Source organism: Schistocerca gregaria, unplaced genomic scaffold (genome assembly GCF_023897955.1).
Source record: "Schistocerca gregaria isolate iqSchGreg1 unplaced genomic scaffold, iqSchGreg1.2 ptg000808l, whole genome shotgun sequence".
Lineage (NCBI taxonomy): Eukaryota > Metazoa > Arthropoda > Insecta > Orthoptera > Acrididae > Schistocerca > Schistocerca gregaria.
In genome coordinates this window covers 114,713-136,123 of record NW_026062176.1, presented here as the reverse complement: position 1 = coordinate 136,123, position 21,411 = coordinate 114,713, and the positions used below count along the sequence as shown (strand labels likewise).

Genomic DNA, 21,411 nt, shown 5'->3' with positions numbered 1-21,411 from the left:
ACGGAAGAGTTCCTTTCACCAGGTCAACCAGTCAGAGGCGTATCTCGGGACCTTAAAGAGAAAATGCTGCGAACAATTTGTAGATCATCATTGCAAAACATGAGACATAATCCATCGGAACTATATATAACAGGTTTTATTTGGATTGAAAAAATTATGGGAGGTATTAATTTTCGTACAATGACATTTCGAACGTGAACATTAGATTCTCCTAATGAGAATAGCAATCGTTGTCTTATGGAATTTTTCTCATCTTCACTCATCTCCGGCTCTTTAAAGTGCTCATCGGATGAACACCAATGTTGCTTTATTTGCTCTTTTAATGCTATACCAGCAAAGTAATTTTCATTAGTATAACATTTTCCGGATCAAAGGGGATTAGCAGAATTAACATGGTCAAGGAAAAAATTCTCGCAAAATGAAAATTCGATGTATGAAATAAGAAAGGATATTTGTCTGAAGGCGTAGGGTGCTGAATGATTTAGTAGAATTTCAAGCAGTGCATAGCAATAGCCTATAAATATATATTTTGAGGGAAATGAATTTATTGTCAGGATTTAATGGCATTTGGTACTAAATTCTGTCTTACTTGGACAGGTTAAAGTAAATCCATTGGACTCAATGCTGAAGGAACAAATTGACACTCAAAACATCCGCCAATAGCTATACAATAGATACTCTTGACACCTATGTACGCGGATCATGTAGTGCTATCTGCAAAGCTATGAATAACAGACAATTAAAGCATCGCCTTTTTGTTATCATCGCCTATCTATATGATTACCTTTTTGCTGCTCAAACGTTTTAATATGTTCAATAGCCTGTGTCCTGACATCGTAATCATGACTTTGAAAAGCATTGTAAACTTGCCAGATTTGATCCATTAAGAATTAACGAGAGCTTAGAGTAAAAACTGACTGTGTAGCAATTTTTAAAATCAAAATCTGGCATGTCAGCAAGCCTCGTATAATCCACATAATCTTTAAAACTTTCAAAAGGCATATTTTCATAAAGAGCCGCAAATTTTTAATAGTTATTTTTGATTGTGTAAACTATTCTAGAGATTTAATGTCTCGGCCAATGATAAAAGAGATAGGGAAGATTCAATTGATGCGTTCTAAGATACAACAGGAGAAAGAGAAAAGTATTAAATCATAATTTTTTATCCGAATGTGCAGTGCTTAGTGTGAAGTTGATTCTAACATTTGAACAAAACTCCAGTTAATCTTCATTTCAGTAGCGCAGATATTCTGGCTTTAACAATTGCCCAGCATAAGAAATTATTCAATTCAATAAAAAATACCCCTATACTACCCTATCCTGCCAATCAAAACAAGCTAAGCTACTGCTATAGTATTTCACTTTTCCAAGTCGGAGGTAGATGATTTTCTTTTATGACAATCAATCTAGGAGAATCAGCGAAACCAAAGCCTGGTTCTGAATTCCCTATATAAGCCTTTCGGTTTATCCGATTCTGCTTTTGCCAATAATGATACGTTTATTTAAGGCTTCAAAAACAGCTCAATCAAAGATTTTTTGAAGAACCGACGAACGAGTGAGTTAAACCTTCAAGGTGTAGCTCATTTAACAGTCCTTGAGCAAAGCATAGATAAACGTCATTCTTTTATAGTTTAATATGTAACGTTCAAAAAGAAAAACACAGTGAGCAAAGACGTAAACGTTAAGTAGCCGAAACTAAACCACACTCAGGTTTGTAACCTCTGATCAGCTTAGATAGCTGCCTGCTTGCCGCTCAATGCTCTTTTGACGCCCAATTTTTCGATTAAAAAAATGTGTATACAGCAACCCCAGAACTACTCGAGGATACACGTTCCAAAGTCTATCGAACAAAGCACCAAAATAGAAGGGTTTCTCTCTCCGAGGGTAATCAAACCTTGAACTAGAAGAGCGGCATATAGGCTGACTAAAGTATGTGTGCAGCTTGTCAACGTTGTCGATGCATGACGAACTTCAAAACAGAGCTAAACTTCGGGTAGAGCAGCTACATTCTGTTAATAGACGCTTTATTTAACAATTTATAAGAGACAGAACATTCATTTATGACTCAATCCTAAGAATAACCTTAGATTGAATTATATGACAAACGATATAAATTTTTCAATTGCAATATTTTTTGTTGTATTTTGTTACATTGTTTTAGAACACGATTGGTTGCCCATATTTCTGGCGTTTTTCAATAGGTACTATTCTAAGGTTCTCGAGGTTGTTTTCTAAATAATATTTTATATTTGTCTTGGCATAGCTTAGCATACGTGCTTTGACGAATGCTGGATATCTTTGCGTCAACTCAGACATTACATCGTCTATTGTGTGATGTATCCAAGAAGCCGCTGGAAAAATTTTAACTAGGTAATGAGTGGTAGTTAAAATATGAATAGTTTCTCAAAACGCCTGCGTTTTTAAAAAGAACTTTATTTGATCAATACATAATTCTATACCCAAAAAGTATGAATTCATAGACAATTGATGATAATCATATTATGCTCATTTACCTGGCGATATGGCAAAAAAGGTTTCATTTTTCCATATGTCAACAAGCCCAGGCAGTTCCTTTTAACGGCTGGTTTTTTACATGAATTCACGCTTTGATAAGCTAAAAACTGAGCACAGACACACAAAACAAAAATCATACACATTACATATGAGAAGTGGTTTATGTATGAATGTAAATTTATATTTGTTTTATGTACGTATTTTCATAGTTATTACGTCCTGCTTTCCATCAATATAATTGATGGATATTTCGGGAGTCTTTCGTATACACAATGTTCTAGTTTAAACTACGAAATTCTAAGAATAGTCTATTAGATTTACTGAATGAAAAGTGAAACGGTTTGTCTAAAGAACGCAACAAAACAGGCAATCTAACTAGGAGGTCATAAGCAGTAAAAGTTAGATTACTACTTATATTGAGTAATAAACTTATCTGCATCGAGTTGAAGTATGTTCGGTTTAGTAAAATTGGCTGAACTTCGAAATAACTAGCTTTTTTAGCTGCGTTGCAACGTTAATCTGCTATGACACGACTAAATCCGAGAAAACATGTGTGAAAGAAGATTTACATTTGCTTTAGATATAAAGAGTACTTAAAAGCTGTCATAATAGTATTAACTACGTCCATCTTCTTTATATGGATCTGGCGTAAGGACAGTTATTTTAGTATATATACGTGCATTTCTGTCTAAACTTGATCTCTTGTCAACTCGGTGATCAAATCGTCAAATTTATTGATTTGCCTCGTAAAATATTCCGCATAGCGCCTTGGTGCCTTTGTGTCAAACGTCCGTATTACATCTTTTTCAATGTAAAAAGTGATGTCTGAATATGCTGTCACCTTTCCAGCTAGAATTCGATTTTGCCCAGATACGTGAGAAATACTTTTAGTCTTATGATTGTAGCATAGTAGGTTCTTTTGAAGCACATCTTCGTCTACTTTTCTTTCCAATAAATTGGATAATTTTGCGATTTCAATAGTCTTATATAACTTCAAATAGCTTCTTATAGCAGGTAGCAAACTTTGTTGTTTAATTTCATTAATGAAAATCCTTACTTGAGTTTTAAGCATGTCCTGGCCTATTGCCAAAGCAAAGTCATCTGGATCTACAACAGGAGTAATGAATTTGGGGCATCCGAAGATAAATAATTCTTCAACAACAGAAATGTCTCCGCGCTGCATGTGAACCATTTTTTCTGAAAAGTTTTCCTTCAAAACAGTTTTAACGTATTCGTCTATTCGCTGTGGACAAAAAGATACCAAAATGGCCAATAGAGAATACATGCGTTCGTTTTTCTTGCGACTGTCTTCGAGCTGGTGAGATTTAATATGCGTTTGTTTTGGTTTGCTAATGTAAAGAATGATGTGTGAAAATGTTCGAATGGCATCAGCAAACTGGCGAATCATCATGTATGCAAATCCAGTATAGTAGTAGAGGGTAACATATGCGAAAGTAATAAAGTAAGGATTTTTTTTATCGAATTGAATAGGCATTACGCTCATTAGTGCAGAATAATAATCTCCAATCAGACAATGAACTCGAAGCAGGCCAATCAAACTGAAGTAACCAAATTGAAGGTAAATGGGTAATAACTCAAAAAACGTGGTAGTGGATGAGCTATTTGATGAATTAAAGTTTGAATTATTTCCATGATTCAGGACTTGCACAATATTGGACTTTGTTTTGAAATCAGTCAGATATTGAAGAACAGCTCGAACATTCCATACTTCCCAATTAGAATGGAATTGTTGTCGAACAGAGGTGTCGCTTTTAGAACGGTATTTATTGCGACGATACTGATGAAATTCTTGAAATTGATAAATAAATTCATCGATCATATCCCAAACCCATTGCAAAGGAAGATCTATTTCAGGTGACGTTTCGCGTTCTAGTATTGAAAATCCGATATTTCAAAAAAATTCCAACAGGTGAGATACAAACGCAAACTTAGCTTGATACAGCATTAAAAAGGAGAGAGGAATGTGAAAGTAAGAAACACCATAATCGTACGTAGCAAAAAGTCAAAAATCTCGGTGTAGTTTTTCCAAGAGGCAATCCGATGCTCTAGTGTCAATCCTTGATGCAATTTTTGATTGGCAAATAAATGCCTGTAATACATCTCCTTATAAAGCAGTATGAATATTTCTTTAGATGATGCCACATAAATAGAAAGCACAAGAAAAACGTTAATTTTTATGTATTGTGACCACAACTGAAGGATTTAATTGCTAGACTTAATTGCAATTCACCAGATATTTTTAAGCAGGAAATGGTAAAGATAGACAATGCACATAAATACAGATAAGGAAGCATCATACATAGGTGTTACGATTTTGAAAAGGAAAATAATGAAACCAGGTGTCTTGTGCTTGCACTATAGTCCTGGTTGTACTAACTGAAGGCATTTAAATATTAATTAACAGCTTACCATCATTTACGAGTACTGACACATCATCGGGAGATGGCCATTCTGCTTGTTTATAGTATCTTTCGGTTATCTTACTCCAGCCGCTTTCGTAGGCTGAATTAATGAGAGGTATATTTTGTTCACGGATATGATCGGCAAAGGCTATGAGAAAACTTTTGACGGCATCACTGATAGCTTCTGTCATCCTATTTAAGCCCTTAATGTGATGCTGCTGAAAGATGCGAAACGTGAATTAAAGTGTTTTTTCATATAAACAAAAAAGAAATCGGCAGGCGAGAATAGAATATACACGCATATTTTTTTTTATAATAGCTCTAGATTCTAATGCGTTTTTAGCGAAGATTTTTCCTCTTCCCTTATTTGTTATTACTCTACACTTGGTATGAGTCAGGATGTCTTCCGCATATGCAACTCAATATCTGAAACCAGATAATGCATTGAAGAGAGCCGAAGGTAGAGTTAATCAATTCATAGCCATGATCTGGTTTTTATTTACATGCTTGTGTGCATTGATATTTTTTGTTGACATGCATGCGTCTATACTTATCTTGTCAACGAGTCGCCTACTAAATTGTTATATTTCTAGAACTTATTTCATTGGGATATAAGCAAAAAGCCCTTGAGCTATTACATCCGGTCATTTTGAGTCCACGTTGTCGATCATGGACCAAGCCGATCGAGACTCTGATAATCCGTTTTTTGGGCCTATGTGTCGAGCTGCGACAAAGCGAACTTGCAAAAGAGGCTTTGTATCAGTTCAAAAATACATCTTCTTCGGTACCTAATTCGATGGAAGTGGTGGTAAAGTTTTACTTGCAGAAGGCAAAAAACGCAGCGCAGTAAGTGATTGTGAGATTGAAGGAAATTGATGCAGTCCTATAATGTGTATGTTTGTGTATTTTTTGAAAAGAAATGTTTCTAATAAGAGAGGTTGCTGATGAAGCGAGGCGCAAATGAAAGCCGCTTCAATAGGTGCATCGAATGTAATGAATCAGGAGTCAGAGGCTATGGATGACTTGACCGATCAATTACTTCAGGGTACGACGAAGAAAGGAGCACAATTATAAGGTGAATTGACTAATACATGTATCTAACTTTTTTTATTATGAAAATGTGGTGAATGATCAACGTGTGTAGTGTCAGGTGAAGATAGCAAAGAGAGATCGGAACGTATGCTAGATCGCGGAATCGTGATGCCATGGCTCCGATTTTTGTGGGACGCGTATCGGTCAGTCTTGGACGCATTGTATCGTAATTCCCGTTTAGAGCATGTGTACAAGTCTACAGCAGAGCAAGCATATGCATTTTGCCTAGAAAATGGAAGAATATCTGAATTTCGCAGTCTCAATGATCACCTGCGCTTGCATATGAACTCACACCAAAGCCATTTACTGGACATTTTTGAGTCATTTCAAATGCTTTTGGAAATTCGATTTATACAGTTGGATACGGCAATTAAGTTGGAATTATGGCAAGAGGCGTTTCGAACTGTAGAAGATATAGAAGCGATGATGAGAGAAAGTAAGCATGAACCACCTATCGGTTTGCTCGTCATTCTATTCGAAAAGATAACTCAAATTTTTTGGATGTCGGAGAATTACACATTCCATGCGCATTCGATAAACAAGTACTACCGCCTTTATTTGGAAATGAAGAACAAGTACCGACAGGGTCAGCAGGGGACAGGGGGGAATCTAGATGAGCAGGCGAAAAAAATCTTAGAAAGCACGGATGAAATGGTGCTGGCATCGAAAGCGCTTTTGGCTAACCTGTCTATGCCGATTCAGAGTTACACTTCGGTTCAGCCGAGATATTTAGCAGAAATGGAGCATCAAAATGTGCCCTTTTCTGTAATAATGCATCGAGAGACGAAGATGAAGACGAGTTGGGAGGCGCAGAACTTAGGATTACGAAGTCTTGATATAGATTTGCTTTTAAGTAATGGTCCATCGAATCCACCAGGGGGAACTACAAGCATGTTTTGGCAGCACGGAGCGGAAATCGACATGACTTCTGAGAAGATGCATCGCTTTTTGAATTTACTGGATGCCGTGAATTTAGACAGAGAGGCCGTTTTGCAGGAATACATGGGTCGTGTGGATTTGTCTAAAGAAGTATATCCGGAGTTGGCCAATGCGTATCAGTTATTAGAAGTTGAGTTTATTCGGCTACCCTTAATTGAACAAATTTCCAATTTGTTGAAATTTATCGAGAAGACGAAGCCACTCCAGCAATATAGTAAGACAATGTCTCAGCTTGCATTCTTGCGTATCTTGCAGAACCTGAGTCGGGTATACCACACATTGCGGTTATCAAACCTAAAGAAGTGGATTCCGTTTGTACCTGAGTCTGAACTAGAAAGGTGGATTATTCGTGCGATTCAGAATCGTCATATTGAAGGGATGCTGAATCACAGTCGCGATTTGATTACATTTGAGAATGCACTGGAAACAACAAGTTTAAACAATCAAGTTTTTTGTTGGCAACTGATGAAAGCAGTAAGACAGATGAATGAGGCGGCAGAAATATACACGGTACCGATGGAAGACAAAGAAGCTCAGCTGCGGGAAAAGAAGGCACTCTTTACAGAAATGGCGAAACAGCTGGAGAAGGAACGAGAAGAGTTACTGGCCCGCCCGCAAATAATAGAAACGGCTACGATCGAACGAGAGCAACAGCTAGAGGAAGGGCAACAACACCAGAAGAAGCTAGCACAGGAGCAGTTGCAGAAACAGCGGAAAGAAGAATTAGAGCGACAACAAGCTAAAATGGCTGCAGCCGAGGCTAAGAAGGACGCACAGAAAAAAGCGGAGATGGAAAGACAGCAGAAGCTGTCTATATTGGCTAAGTTTGAGGAACAAGCACAGAAGAAAGGCGCAAAGCTTAGCGATGCGCTGAATAAGAAGCTCGAATCTGGCATGGTTGACATGGAAACGTTTATTACAGGCCAGGCTAAGGTGATTGTTTCGGAATACAATCGTTTAGAAAAGCGACTGAAGGACCTAAACGAGCGTTTAGACCATTTAGCTCGAGCTCGTAAGAACTGTGAAATACCCTTGATTAAAAAGATCCAGGCTCAACGAGTAGAAAGAGACATGATGTATCGTGAGGAGAAGCTGAAGGTGTTCAGAAAGTCGCATGAAGATGCGTACAAGATGTGGATGGAAGAAAAGAAACGGCTGGAGAAGACGCAGGAGGAGCGTCGTAAGTTGGAGGAGAGGGTTTTGAAACAGAAGCGCGAAGCATTTGAGCAGGCAATGAGGGAAGAGAAGGAAAGAAAAGAGCTAGCGATGAAGGCTGAGAGACAGCAGAATCAAGAAAAGATAAACGAGATAGAAAGATGGGATCAGAACAGGCAAATGTCAGGAGACTATCAGAAACGAATGCAAGATTCTAGGATGTCTAGGGGTACAGAAATGTGGCCGCAGGATGGCAGAGTGTCTAGAGCTGATGAAAGGCTGCCGAAAGAATCCCGAATGCCTAGATACGATGAGGCGATGAGAGCCAAAGGTACCAAAGTGCCTGGTGACGATGAACAACGGGTACAGGACTCCAAAATGTCTAGAAGCGATGAAAGGTGGGTACAAGATGTCAGGCCTGTACCTAGCAATGCTGAAAAAATATCTCAAGCTGCCGGATTGGCAACAGCGTCCGCTGTCAATGTCCAAAAGGCCGCAGCACAAGAAGCTGAGTCAGCCGCGGTTCCTGGAATCAGTAAAGTAGAGAAAAAAGAAACCGTATCTCCTTCAGCGCCCGAGGCAGAAAAAGCACCACAGAAGACAGGTGACGTGACAGCAACTAGCGAGGTCGGAAAGGTGTCATGGGGAGGTGAGCCACCAACACCTAAGGATAGAGAGAAATCCCTCCCACAACCCAAATCGGCCAGCGATGCTGAGAGGGCGGCCCAAGATGCTAGGATGTCCAGAAGCAATGAACCATATAAACAAAACGTCAAATCGCCTATCAGTGCAGAAGGGAGATGGGTACAAAACGAGAGACCGCCTATTAGCGAGGGAAGACGACTGCAAAACGAGAGACCACCTGAGGAAAGATGGGTACAACATGAGAGACCGCCTATTAGCGAGGGAAGACGACCACAAAGCGATAGACCGCCTATCCATGAAGAGAGATGGGTACAACATGAGAGACCACCTATTAGCGAGGGAAGGCGACCGCAAAGCGATAGACCGCCTATCCACGAGGAAAGATGGGTACAACACGAGAGACCGCCTATTAGCGAGGGAAGACGACCGCAAAGCGATAGACCGCCTATCCATGAAGAGAGATGGGTACAACACGAGAGACCGCCTATTAGCGAGGGAAGACGACCGCAAAGCGATAGACCGCCTATCCACGAGGAAAGATGGGTACAACACGAGAGACCGCCTATTAGCGAGGGAAGACGACCGCAAAGCGATAGACCGCCTATCCATGAAGAGAGATGGGTACAACATGATAGACCGCCTATTAGCGAGGGAAGACGACCACAAAGCGATAGACCGCCTATCCATGAAGAGAGATGGGTACAACATGATAGACCGCCTGTCAATGAAGGAAGGTTGCCACAAGACGAGTGGTCGTCTAGCGGCATGAGGAGAAGGATGCCTGGCTCTAGAAAATTTGGTTCTTCCAATTTCGGACCACCTGGGTCTAGAAATGCATTTAGCACTATGTCTCGAAATGAGTCTGGATATGGGAAGGACAGATATGGAAGTGAATATGGCAGAGATAGGTATCCCGGCGGTGGATACAACCGCCCAGGTGCGGATTCTGACAATTGGCGCGAAGATAGGAGTACAAACAGGCCTCCACCTAGAAGTCAACAAGCACAACAACAACCTCAACCTCAGCTTCCACCTAGTTCTGGTGCGAAAAGCTATAGAGACTCAATCGTATCGGAGAAAAAAGTGGATTCACCTGGCGAACAAAGGACAGAGAGCACAAGAGTAAATAAAGCTCAAAACTAGTCCAAAAAGAGATAGTCTCGCTAGAAATTTCTTCTGTCCAAAATTCTCGCATCTGTGAGATGGTGTTACCTATTCACTGCAAACCTCTTCCACACAGATGAACCAGCAAAAAAAATCATAACTGCTTTGGCATTTTTAAGCGCTCTCTTCGCTGCTAATTTATACGATCTATACGACCATTCTATATATCATCAAAAAAGAGAAACTCCATATTGATAAGTAATAATTGGAGTTTTTCTTTGTCCACCTACTTTGACTGCCAGATGTCCCAATTTCGATTACAAAGTCTAAATTTTGATACAATTTTTGCTCCTTTGTTTGTTTCACTCTTTAGTTCATTATTCTAACATTTTTCCGTAAATTATTAAAATTGTGCTAAAATTGAAGGTTTTTTTCCACTATTTATGCATTTCCCAGTTATAGCGGTGATAATGGACCGCCTACCTAAAAACAGCGCTTTGAGTATCTTTCTGCTAAGCCCTTTTGACTTGTTCCGTTTTCTCTACTCCCTAAATATCATATTCGCCTGCCCCCAACCAACATATCTAAATATATTTTTATAAAATTAAACTCAGCGCTACTCTCAATAATTCCGTATAAACTTTTACTAATTTTTTGAAACAGTTGTATTGATATCAAACCCTAACCAAACACGTAGGGTAAACTCTTCATCCCATTTAACAATAGCAATGTAATTGCCCCTAAATGGAGCCATGTGTCTATCGAACTATCACTACTCAACGCTTTTTCATAATTTATCTTTAACCATTCCAAAAGCCGACAAATGCTTTTCTTGTTCGTCTCTATCCAATATTTTTCCTTATGACAGATAGGCCTTTACAGTATTTGATCATTTTGCTTCAAAGATGCAAGCTTTTGTTTTTGTCGCATAATCTCCGCATCTCTGTATAAACATAAAATTATTTTAGTGTTCAGGGTTGTAAAATCACGCATCTCCTTTTGACAAAAAAACGATTGTGATACTCACTCTGATTTGACACAGTGAATACTAAAACATATAGTAACAAAACTCTCACATTGTGTCAACATTTTAGTAAGAACTCATATTTTTCTATAATTCTATATACGCTAGTTATGCATGTTGCCTTCGTAATGTACCTTTCTTTTCTTTTTGCGAGGTCAGCTTGTGACTCCTTGGGCTTTGTCTTAGTTGTGCGCTTCTTCGCTCGATTTCGATCAATCTCACGCTGGTTTCCTCGTGTCATATACTTCTATTGCAAATCTGGAATCGCCAATCTTATTTGTAGAAACAAAAAACGGATTCAGTACACTAATATATCACCACTGCCTATATCAGTGTTTACAAGGTAAATATGAAAAATATTTTTATTAAACATAATTTTGTCAATCTATTCTTATATTGTGTATGTGCATATCTTCTGTTTACACTTTAGTATCAGTACCAAATCTTTCTTGTCTTCATTAACCCAATTGTTTCTTTCTGCTTTTACCCTTAAATCCTATTTATACATGTATTTACCCTCTCATTTTTTATTTCTCCTGAACATGACATCTAGACAAGAAAGATTCATATTTATCCAAAACCTTTAAGTGCATTTACTTCCTATACATAATCCCCTTGTCATGTTCTGCCATGGACTCTCCCAAACTTCCTGCTAAAAAAAAGCACCCTAAGAAAAATCGGTCCAGCGACTATTTTTTACCCTCGTTGAAACGAAATAAAAAATATCTTAAAAGAAAGAATTTATCTCTGAAAGCCGTGAATGAATCACTGAAGAGCCTGGATATTCATCCTTTAAACAAAATTGAAAAAGGAAATCAGGTTGAAACATGTCAATTCATAGATCAAGAATTAAAAAGTCAAGTTCGGCAGGTACAATTTTTGCAACTCTGTTATTCACCAAGATTTACATGCCCTCATTTTTGCTCAGAGTCATTTTTTTGTTAAACACTGTTTAAAGAGGTATTTAAATAAGCGGTAACATTCAGATTCGAGAAATGGCCTTCTTTTGGCTATTAATATCAGCAGAGATAATCTCATTTAAGAGGAGACTATTCAGAGGCTCTTTTTGCTATTTCTTCTAATTGCCATTATTGTCACCAATACTAAATTTTCGTCTTTTCGATTAAACGTCTCTTCGTCTAAAATGAGTCTCAAAATGGTGTGCCTGAAGAGCCCAAATCAAGAGGTGCATTAATAAGAATTCAAAAATTACAGCGTAGAAATTGGCTAAAATCTAATCTGTCAAAAAACCCGAGGTAAGTATCTATTCTTCAGCAATATAACGTTAGTCTATTAATCACATCAATAATGACCTATTATTCGCTTTTTTGTATAACAGATCTAAAATCCGTTGTGCTCGAGAAAAGAAGGAACGGAGAAATATCGTTAGAAATCTTAGGAAACAGGAGAAAGAATGGGATGCCAAATGCCATAATGAATTAAAAATATTTGACGAAAGCCAGCAGGCCCATTCGCAACAAACCGCTGTAGACAATTTGCTTGCAGAGAGTGACTGGAACCAACTGAACTGCGACTTTTCAAAATGGAATGTTTTGTAAAGGTGCGTACGTAGTTTTGCAAGAGGTTCCTTAATCAACTCTACAAGCACGAAATCTGCGCATTTCCTTGCTTAATATGCACACGTAGAATGGCGTACGAACGGGGTTGTGCAGATACTGAAAAGAACTTTAATTTGATGTCTTATGTAGAACAGCATTTAATACTATAAAAAGCGGATTGTAGCAGAAGATGTGAAAAAGAAGGGTGTCCACAACACAGAAGATTGAAGCAGAAAAGATCATGGCAAACTCGTGTGTGAAGATAATAGATATGTCTTGCGTAAATGCTTAAATTTGAGAGTATCTGAAATTATTAATTGGTGCTATTCGCAGTTAAGAGTTTACTTGATTAGCGCTTGTGTTCAGCGATCCATGGGACTGAGGTCCATACCGCTGCTAGATAAGCAATTTCCATGTAAACCGTTTATTTACAAAAAAGATATAGGATTTTAGTTTTAGTTTTCATAGACTTGGCTTTAGTGTTAGGGCATTAAATGTGTTTATAGAGAGACACAATAAATACGCATGTCACGTATACACAATACAGAGAAGCTATAAAAAGCTGTAAAAATACCAATAGATGGTCTTTCTCTCTTTTTCATCTGAGCTTAGTGTAAAATATTTACACAGACCCAATCATGTTCGAATAATATAAGCGTCAAATTGTATAGCTAGTAGAATACACCAGATTGATGCATAATTTAATAGGTCACGAGGATGTACTACGCCTTTATTCAATAAGATCGGTAGCCGACGAATTTTTGGGAGGATGAGACCCACATGGCTTTGCCTCCATACAGGAGATAAAAAACAATGTGTTTATCACACACACTCACACCGTATATCAGTCGAACATGTGCTAAAAAAATCAATTCTGAACAAAAACTTTTTCATTCATTATACTATTAGAACCGATATAAACGGTGATCCGTTGCCGGATAACCTATCCCTTGTAAATCGACAGAGCCAACTGAACAGCCATGCCAACGAGATTTATCTACTTTTATTTAGTCCTCAAAAAAACTTGTATATAAAGGGAATATAGAAATTTTTTTGTTACAAAACTAAAATGCACAGCAAAGCAATTGATACCGGTGTGGCAGAAGATGTTTTGAAGCAAGACGATGTTTTGAAGCAAGATGATGACGTCGTAGGTGCCGCCTTGTCCTCGCAAGAAGCTGAATCAATTGTTGGACAGTGGCTTGCAAATCACCAAGAAGACCAAAACGCATCTATACACGAATCGGTAATAAGTCACAAGTACGGTATTATATAACAGAAATTTGTTGGCACAAACTCAACTTATCGAAGAGAAATTATTTAGACTTTAATGCGATTGCAAAAATTTTGTGTTGATTCAGCAAAAACATTGGATGAATTATTGATATTAGAAACAAAAATGATGACTGCTTTTATTGACGCAGTTTGTTATGCTATCAAGCAATCGGTATCTCGGGGCAGAGATGCTCAGCGGCTATACAGGCGTTGGTTCGTTAGATGAAGCAGGGCAAAAACTAAGGAAAAAGTTGCAATCGCAAATGCAGAAGAAGAACCGAAACTTGCAACAGACATTAGAACCTGAAGAAGATGAGAAGAGGGAAGAGTTTGAAGAAGAGGATTCTAAGCTGAATCAGTTGAAAAAAAAAAGAAGAGGTTTAATAGCGAAAGGAGAAGAATGGAAATTATACTATAATCATAAAAAAGTGAAAAGACTAATCAAAAAAGAGATGTATAAAAAAGCAAATAAAAAATGACTATAGATAGAAAAAAATCGAATCTTGGAATTGATAAACTGGCAATTTATGATTGCCAAAATATCCTACAAATTGGAAATTTTGCATATACCTCAGGTAACTCATATAATTAATGCTTGTAAAAGAGTTCTATACGTAAAGTAAATGCAGGCCTTCTTGTGTAGAAGGCCTGTGATGAGACAGCATTTGGACTGTAGTACTCTAAACTGGATCATTTAACAATTTATTTAAGCTGTAATCAAACAAAAGCTATAATTTAAAAATCTTGTACAAAATTCATGACCGTTTGAAGTAAACATAACCTGAACACTCTGACATTTTTTGTAAATTCAGGCCTCGCACGATGGGACGACGGAGAAAACCATTTGCTCTGAATCGGTCATCGCGTGAAATGATCTTACAAACCAATGCTGAAAACCGCCATTTTTGTTCGCCGTTCGTATTGCTCTGAGGCGGAGAGCAGCATTTGAAAGACTTGAGCTGGATGAGCGAAATCAGAGTTGGTTTGTTCGATACTGGTGAACAAGAGAGAGGCGTTTGTAGGGCCTGAGACGGACGAAACTCAAAAATTTTAAAATGGTATAGTTTCAGTACAGAAACAGCAAAAGCGCACAGAGAAAAAGTTTTTTTGACGGAGTGAACTCTCATAAGTATTTTTATTTGAACGAGCTCTATGTCTTTAGCCGATAGTGGTGAAATGTCTGAACTTGGCGTGAGCGATCCAGACCTGGGCACGCTGTTCAAAGGTCAATGGGGAAATACGTATGCAAATGCGATTAATGGTACCAAAATTTTGAAGAATGGCGCGTTACCGAAGGTATCGACGTCCATGAGGATGCCAGTACTGCATACAGTGGAATGGAGTGATAAGACAATCTAAATGGTAGATTCATGCAAAAAATTTATGAAAATCCAATTGTGCCCGCTTTGAATAGAGAATAAGTGTGGTGAATGGATTGATAGGGCAGCCGCCCGCATTTGAGACAAAAACGAGGCATTCGAGTAATGTGATTTCGGTAACAAATGCGATGTCAAAGGTGTCAGAGCCCATAGGCGAGCAGGAAGAAGGACAGGATCGAAAGGGAACAAAAAAATCAGATTCACAGAAAGAGCCTAAAAACGAAAACTGAATTACATTTTCTGTGGAGGTGAGTGTGTTAGAGTTGATAAGTATATTGACAGAGTAGCTGGTCTGCATTTACCATTTTAGAGCTGAGTGAAGAAAATGTGGAGAATGCAACCAAGACGCCAAAGGTAGATGAAGACAATGATGAACGTAACAAGGATGATATTGTCGGTACGGACGGTAGCTAAGGGGGTTGGATTTGATCTTGAGGGTAAAAGGGCAGGTAGGCCTAAAAACCGAACACTTTTGGAATTTGCACGGAGCTCTAGTACCTGTTCTTATGTTGCCGTAGTATTAGCGCTCAATAAATTTCTCGACAATAGCTAAGTATGTGGTCAATACACAGTGGTGGTTGTATTTATGTAGTTTTGATTGATTGTATTCGGCATCTCACGCGCTAATGCGGCCGAATTTTTTTGGCCCGGTTTTATGCTGCTCAGTGAGCAATAGAGCGCATAAGAATAATGATTTGTTTAGATAAGAAACTAAGGGATGAATGTGTAGCTTGCATGAGAGTTAGTAATTCAGGGGTGTTGAGACAAAAGCCAGCGGTGTTGTGGACATTGCTTAATCTTTTCGTACACGGAAGTTAAGAGCAATAGCATTACCAAAGGCGCATATCTTTAGAGCTTAATTGGAGCTAAGTCTCTTGGGAGGTGAAATTGAAAAAAGTGGCCCGTTCGGCTTAAAGAGTAGAGATTTTGTCAATACGGACTTGGAGACTTGGGTCAGATTTGCAGTACAGAGGGGTTGTTGAAGGCAGGAGTGCGCTATTAAAGTTTATGGTGAAGATGACAGGTTGTGTTTCAGGCGTGGGCCGTTGCGAGTGGGAAAGTGCGCGTTGCGATGTGTTTGTTAGATGTATAAAGCAAGCAAACAGAGATGTCTGTGACGCGCAAGTCTTTCTCGCGAGGGGTTTCACTTTGGCGCAGAGGAGTTTGAGTCAGACCGGAGGGCGTTTTACTGGGATTTTGCTAGAGAGGACTTGATTTGGTCTAAGTAATCTTGGTACAACTTTTGCCAAAATTCTTGGTGTTTAATTTGCTTCTTCCAGAACAGCCAAGATGGGATATGAATAGTGAGGTGAGGGGCGTAGTAGCCCAGATAGGCATTTCTGATAGCGGTCTTCAAGGTCAGAATTGGCAGCGACGAGAGTGGTACATAGTTTGGTAAGATTCGGATACGATGGTGGAGTTCAATGGTTGATCCGGCTGCTTCGGGGGGGCGACTTGGATCGGTAGACGAGGAGGGTTCATGGCTTTCGTAAGAGTGCTTTTTTTCGTCATCGTTAGATGGAGGAACGGAGATGCCTTCTGGGTGGCGGTGGTCGTCAGATAGATAGCAAGAGACGAGATCGTTGCCCAAAGAATGGAGAGATCGTTCGGCGGCAATGAGAGCGGACGCGCTGGTCATCACTTGAAGGTCGAGGGGCTCGTTAAGGTGAGGGCAATGATAGATGTCGAAGGAAGAGGGATCAGTATGAAATGGATGAGCCGAAGTAGGCGCCGAGTTTATCTGGTTGACGGCGGCGGTATTGGAACTAAAGCCCTCATGTAAGTTTCTGTTGCTTCCTGCGTCATGCCCAAGGTTTGAGAATGTGCTTTTCTTTCTGGAGCTTTCGTTCATTGATGCGAGGTAAGCAGAGGTGTCAGTAGAACTGCCCTTAGAAAGATTTGGTTCTTTGCTGAACAAGTTCCCGTTATTAGAGTTCCAACCAGTTTGCTGATGTTTTATTTGAACAGGAAGCTCAATGTTTTGGTTCACACGCCATTGGTCTGGCAACATGTTGCTTGACTCAGCCATATATAACAAGACTTGCCGACGAATATCATTTGCAATAGCCAGTTCCATCTCCCTTGTCAGGCCCACCTCGAGCGCAGTCCGTCTGGCAAACGTATCAGCCCAGTGAAGTGGGTTCGCAGGATCCCAATCGAACTGGTCGATGAGTCTGACGCCCATGATGGCCAGATCAATCTTGATGGCCACTCTTTCGTCCACCACTTGGTGAGCCTCAAAAGCTGATCCAAGTTTCCTTTTCTTCCTAGACGGCTTTGCATGCTCCATAGAAGACTCCTGCTGGTCCTGTTCCTTTTGAGAGGACGCTGGAGATGCAAGAGCTGCAAGAGACGACAAAAAATGGCCGAAGCCACTTGATCTCTCTTTCATATTTTTTTTTTTCCTGTAGTATTTAGAGGTGATTGTCGTTTTCCTATTGAACTGTCTGGCTCTCCTAAGAGCTCGCCTTCTCTGTGGGTCATCATTCTCGTTAACTGTGTCATCGTTTTCTTCGTCATTCGATGCGAGACAATCTGTATTCCATGTATCCAAATCACTTATCATATTGGTCCCGCCATACCCGTCCTCGTGTCCGTCGAATACGTCGGATTCATTCCAATCCAACATCGAAGATTCTTGATTCGCATTTTCTTCATCTGTAAAAAGATCATCTAATAGCTCGTCCCACTCCTTCTCTCGGTTGTCGGACTTGCCGCTTTCTCCACCGTTCGCCTCTGTCTTCTGCTGAAAAATAGGGTTTCGCTCGTTCTGCGTCCGCCTCTGGACCACATCAAGTCTGTGTTGCTCTGTCACATTCGCTTTTCGTTCGTTCCAATATACAGGTATACACGTCGTTATTTGTGCACAAATCGATTTGACAATAGCGCTATCGAATGCGTACGGAAAGTCGGACTCCTCGGCGAGACGAGTAGCAAACGTCTGTATGTTTGGATTGGACACGTTGTATTCAATATAGTCATCAAGTCGGTGGTAAGTGACGTCTTCCGGAATCAAAATTGGCCAATAAAACTGATCGAGCAAGTGCCACTCTCCATTCGTAAGGTTCAGCCGAATTGGGATCAGTTCCTCCGCAAGGGTGCACAGATCGTTTTGGCGTAGGCTTGGCGAGGGCGGTGCGGACAGGATAGGTTTAGAGGGACGAGTTAACGGACGAGAAAATAATTCTTCATCTGAAGAAAACTCATCCTTATATTGCTTGATCTGACTTGGAACGAGGCGGTAGGATTCATATTCATCATCCAAAGCGACTGGAGAAGATCCAGAAGCTGGAAAAGGCGAAGGAGACATACTATATGTGTTAGAAGGAGAGCTGCCATCAGCAGAACCAGAATGAAGGGTAGCTTGGGAAGAGTCAGCCATTTCGCTCCAATGATCCGCAGAAAGGCTTTCCTGATTATTGCTACCAGCGCTCGGCGAATTTTTGGGAGGATGAGACCCACATGGCTTTGCCTCCATACAGGAGATAAAAAACAATGTGTTTATCACACACACTCACACCGTATATCAGTCGAACATGTGCTAAAAAAATCAATTCTGAACAAAAACTTTTTCATTCATTATACTATTAGAACCGATATAAACGGTGATCCGTTGCCGGACAACCTATCCCTTGTAAATCGACAGAGCCAACTGAACAGCCATGCCAACGAGATTTATCTACTTTTATTTAGTCCTCAAAAAAACTTGTATATAAAGGGAATATAGAAATTTTTTTGTTACAAAACTAAAATGCACAGCAAAGCAATTGATACCGGTGTGGCAGAAGATGTTTTGAAGCAAGACGATGTTTTGAAGCAAGATGATGACGTCGTAGGTGCCGCCTTGTCCTCGCAAGAAGCTGAATCAATTGTTGGACAGTGGCTTGCAAATCACCAAGAAGACCAAAACGCATCTATACACGAATCGGTAATAAGTCACAAGTACGGTATTATATAACAGAAATTTGTTGGCACAAACTCAACTTATCGAAGAGAAATTATTTAGACTTTAATGCGATTGCAAAAATTTTGTGTTGATTCAGCAAAAACATTGGATGAATTATTGATATTAGAAACAAAAATGATGACTGCTTTTATTGACGCAGTTTGTTATGCTATCAAGCAATCGGTATCTCGGGGCAGAGATGCTCAGCGGCTATACAGGCGTTGGTTCGTTAGATGAAGCAGGGCAAAAACTAAGGAAAAAGTTGCAATCGCAAATGCAGAAGAAGAACCGAAACTTGCAACAGACATTAGAACCTGAAGAAGATGAGAAGAGGGAAGAGTTTGAAGAAGAGGATTCTAAGCTGAATCAGTTGAAAAAAAAAAGAAGAGGTTTAATAGCGAAAGGAGAAGAATGGAAATTATACTATAATCATAAAAAAGTGAAAAGACTAATCAAAAAAGAGATGTATAAAAAAGCAAATAAAAAATGACTATAGATAGAAAAAAATCGAATCTTGGAATTGATAAACTGGCAACATGACTGTTAAAGCATGGTATAAGAGTGTGATTTTATATTAGAAATTAATATTTTGTGAGTAAGAGTATAGCTTGATTGAAATTAATAATGAGCTATGTCCATTTCGATAAGTTTTTCATTATTCCAACCCTCTCTAGACACCGATTGAATTATTTCAATTTACTAGCTTGGTGTTACTTGGTGCGCGCACCTGCACTGGGTTTAGCAGTATCCGTGCGCGAGGTCTATAGATGTAAGTAGGATTTACTCGCAGAATTGGTCCAGTTATGTGAAGGATTCTGCATTGTTCAAATAGTTTAAATAGCATTACTCGTGGTTGGTTCAGATCGATCAGGAGATAGCACTCAGTATTGTGAATATTAGTTGACTAGAAATTTACATAGTTGCTGTACAGAGTACATCGTCAATTCAGTTGACCCATCTTCTTTTTTCTCTAGCCAGAATTGTGTGCAGTTGATATAGGATATTGTGTTGCATATTGTACAAAAAAAAAGCCTCTAATGTACCAATACGTATGTGCATCATAGCAAAAATGGTGCTGGTACTTTGAATGTAGTACAGTTGATTTTCGTAATTCTGCCACATGTACGAGTCTATGCACAAAGTTATTTTCTAGTTACAGGACACATATATACCATACCTATGACGTTGTGTAATTGTCCATAAGTGTATGTCAACAGAGCAAGTGACCGAGGGCACTTTGTAATATCGCCACTGTAAAGCAAGCGACGTGTATACGCACGCTCAACTCTACAGCAAGCGCTCACTGTTTTCCGCAATTCGACATTTATTTCGTACAACCCTGTGATTTCGACAGACAGAAGACAAATGAACGGTAAGCGAGGTTTACAGTTTGTGTTTACAAAGGCTTCAATTTGATTGTATGCGAACCTATTCTAGAAAGTCCTCAGATGAGTCAAAATAAAAGGCGTTATGAATACAGGTACAAAGTTCTGACTTTAACTGAATAGCAGAATGTTGGCGGTCAGGATAATAATCTTGAACTACGGAATTAAACCTGTCAATCGAACGCAAAACCTCTGTCTTGACTGAGCTGAGCAATACGAATTTGTTGGGGTGATCGCCTAAATACAGATTTAGGCGCGATGTCAAAAAAAGTAGTTTTGGTTTAAAATTAGCTCGAAAACCTTTGATAAGGTGATCAACCTCTGAAAGGGCGAAACTTTTGCTAGATGACAAAGGCTCGGCTTCTTGCTTGCCAGAATTTTCACAGTTAATTTGTTCCATTGTAGAATTAACGAATGAAATCAGGTCGCCTACGAGTAGGTTTTTGGAGGTCAAGATAAAGGATTCAATTGTTTGGAATAGCAAATGCTCCATGTTTTCCCTTAAATCCTTCTCAGAATAGTTTATCTTTGGCGTCGCATGTTGGAGGATAGAAACTAGCGCGTTATTTTTTGATAGTACGAAAAAGCTTGATAGCCTAATTTCGCCATGCAATAGTTTTCTGAATGACTCACGGACGTGGGAAAAGTCGAGATTTTTTTCCAATACAAGGAAATTGACATTTAGAGGCAAAATCTGCTCTTGCAAAATTTCCAAATACTTGATGATGAACAAGTCAGCATCCAGTTTGCTTTGACGCTGGCCCAGAAGACCACTAGCGACACACAATGTTTTTATACATAAAACTACAGCTTCCTGTGCGAGCTCATCAAACGACTGCGTGTCAACAGAAATATAGAGCTTATTCAAAAATTGAAGAGTGTACCTTAAGGTTGGGTACCACCAATCCTCGATGTTCGCATCCCATGTCGTCGTAAACGCTGCCGAATCGACCTCCTTATTTTGGGCATAG

At 39.4% G+C, this 21,411-nt stretch overlaps 3 protein-coding genes and 1 long non-coding RNA gene across 4 annotated transcripts; 2 read left to right on the top strand and 2 right to left on the bottom strand.

The window, feature by feature from the left end:
- Positions 1–2,860: 2,860 nt before the first annotated feature.
- Positions 2,861–5,183, bottom strand: LOC126322401 (eukaryotic translation initiation factor 3 subunit L-like). The gene is made up of 3 exons (XM_049994321.1): positions 4,945–5,183; positions 4,527–4,661; positions 2,861–4,404 (listed from the first exon to the last, which is right to left on the bottom strand). The coding sequence occupies exons 1-3, from the start codon at positions 5,126–5,128 to the stop codon at positions 3,203–3,205; spliced, it is 1,521 nt and encodes a 506-aa protein (XP_049850278.1). The 5' UTR covers positions 5,129–5,183; the 3' UTR covers positions 2,861–3,202.
- A 119-nt stretch (positions 5,184–5,302) lies between these two features.
- On the top strand, positions 5,303–10,106 carry LOC126322383 (uncharacterized). Its single transcript, XM_049994296.1, has 4 exons — positions 5,303–5,397; positions 5,531–5,783; positions 5,888–5,982; positions 6,082–10,106. The coding sequence occupies exons 1-4, from the start codon at positions 5,337–5,339 to the stop codon at positions 9,909–9,911; spliced, it is 4,239 nt and encodes a 1,412-aa protein (XP_049850253.1). The 5' UTR covers positions 5,303–5,336; the 3' UTR covers positions 9,912–10,106.
- A 1,337-nt stretch (positions 10,107–11,443) lies between these two features.
- LOC126322403 (uncharacterized) lies at positions 11,444–13,021 on the top strand. Its single transcript, XR_007558991.1, has 3 exons — positions 11,444–11,766; positions 12,046–12,152; positions 12,236–13,021. It is a non-coding gene; the product is annotated as an uncharacterized LOC126322403 (long non-coding RNA).
- A 2,143-nt stretch (positions 13,022–15,164) lies between these two features.
- LOC126322404 (uncharacterized) lies at positions 15,165–18,763 on the bottom strand. The gene is made up of 2 exons (XM_049994323.1): positions 15,918–18,763; positions 15,165–15,839 (listed from the first exon to the last, which is right to left on the bottom strand). Exon 1 carries the CDS (start codon positions 18,585–18,587, stop codon positions 16,296–16,298), a length of 2,292 nt encoding a protein of 763 aa, XP_049850280.1. The 5' UTR covers positions 18,588–18,763; the 3' UTR covers positions 15,165–15,839; positions 15,918–16,295.
- Positions 18,764–21,411: the final 2,648 nt, after the last annotated feature.

Coding starts and splice junctions, on each gene's coding strand:
- LOC126322401 (XM_049994321.1), bottom strand. CDS start 5,128: ATGACAGAAGCTATCAGTGATGCCGTCAAAAGTTTTCTCATAGCCTTT. Junction 4,662..4,944: donor GTCAGTACTCGTAAATGATG/GTAAGCTGTTAA, acceptor CATCATCTAAAG/AAATATTCATACTGCTTTAT. Junction 4,405..4,526: donor GATTTTTGACTTTTTGCTAC/GTACGATTATGG, acceptor TTTCAATACTAG/AACGCGAAACGTCACCTGAA.
- LOC126322383 (XM_049994296.1), top strand. CDS start 5,337: ATGTCTTCCGCATATGCAACTCAATATCTGAAACCAGATAATGCATTG. Junction 5,398..5,530: donor TGCATTGAAGAGAGCCGAAG/GTAGAGTTAATC, acceptor TTATATTTCTAG/AACTTATTTCATTGGGATAT. Junction 5,784..5,887: donor AAGGCAAAAAACGCAGCGCA/GTAAGTGATTGT, acceptor TTGCTGATGAAG/CGAGGCGCAAATGAAAGCCG.
- LOC126322404 (XM_049994323.1), bottom strand. CDS start 18,587: ATGGAGGCAAAGCCATGTGGGTCTCATCCTCCCAAAAATTCGCCGAGC.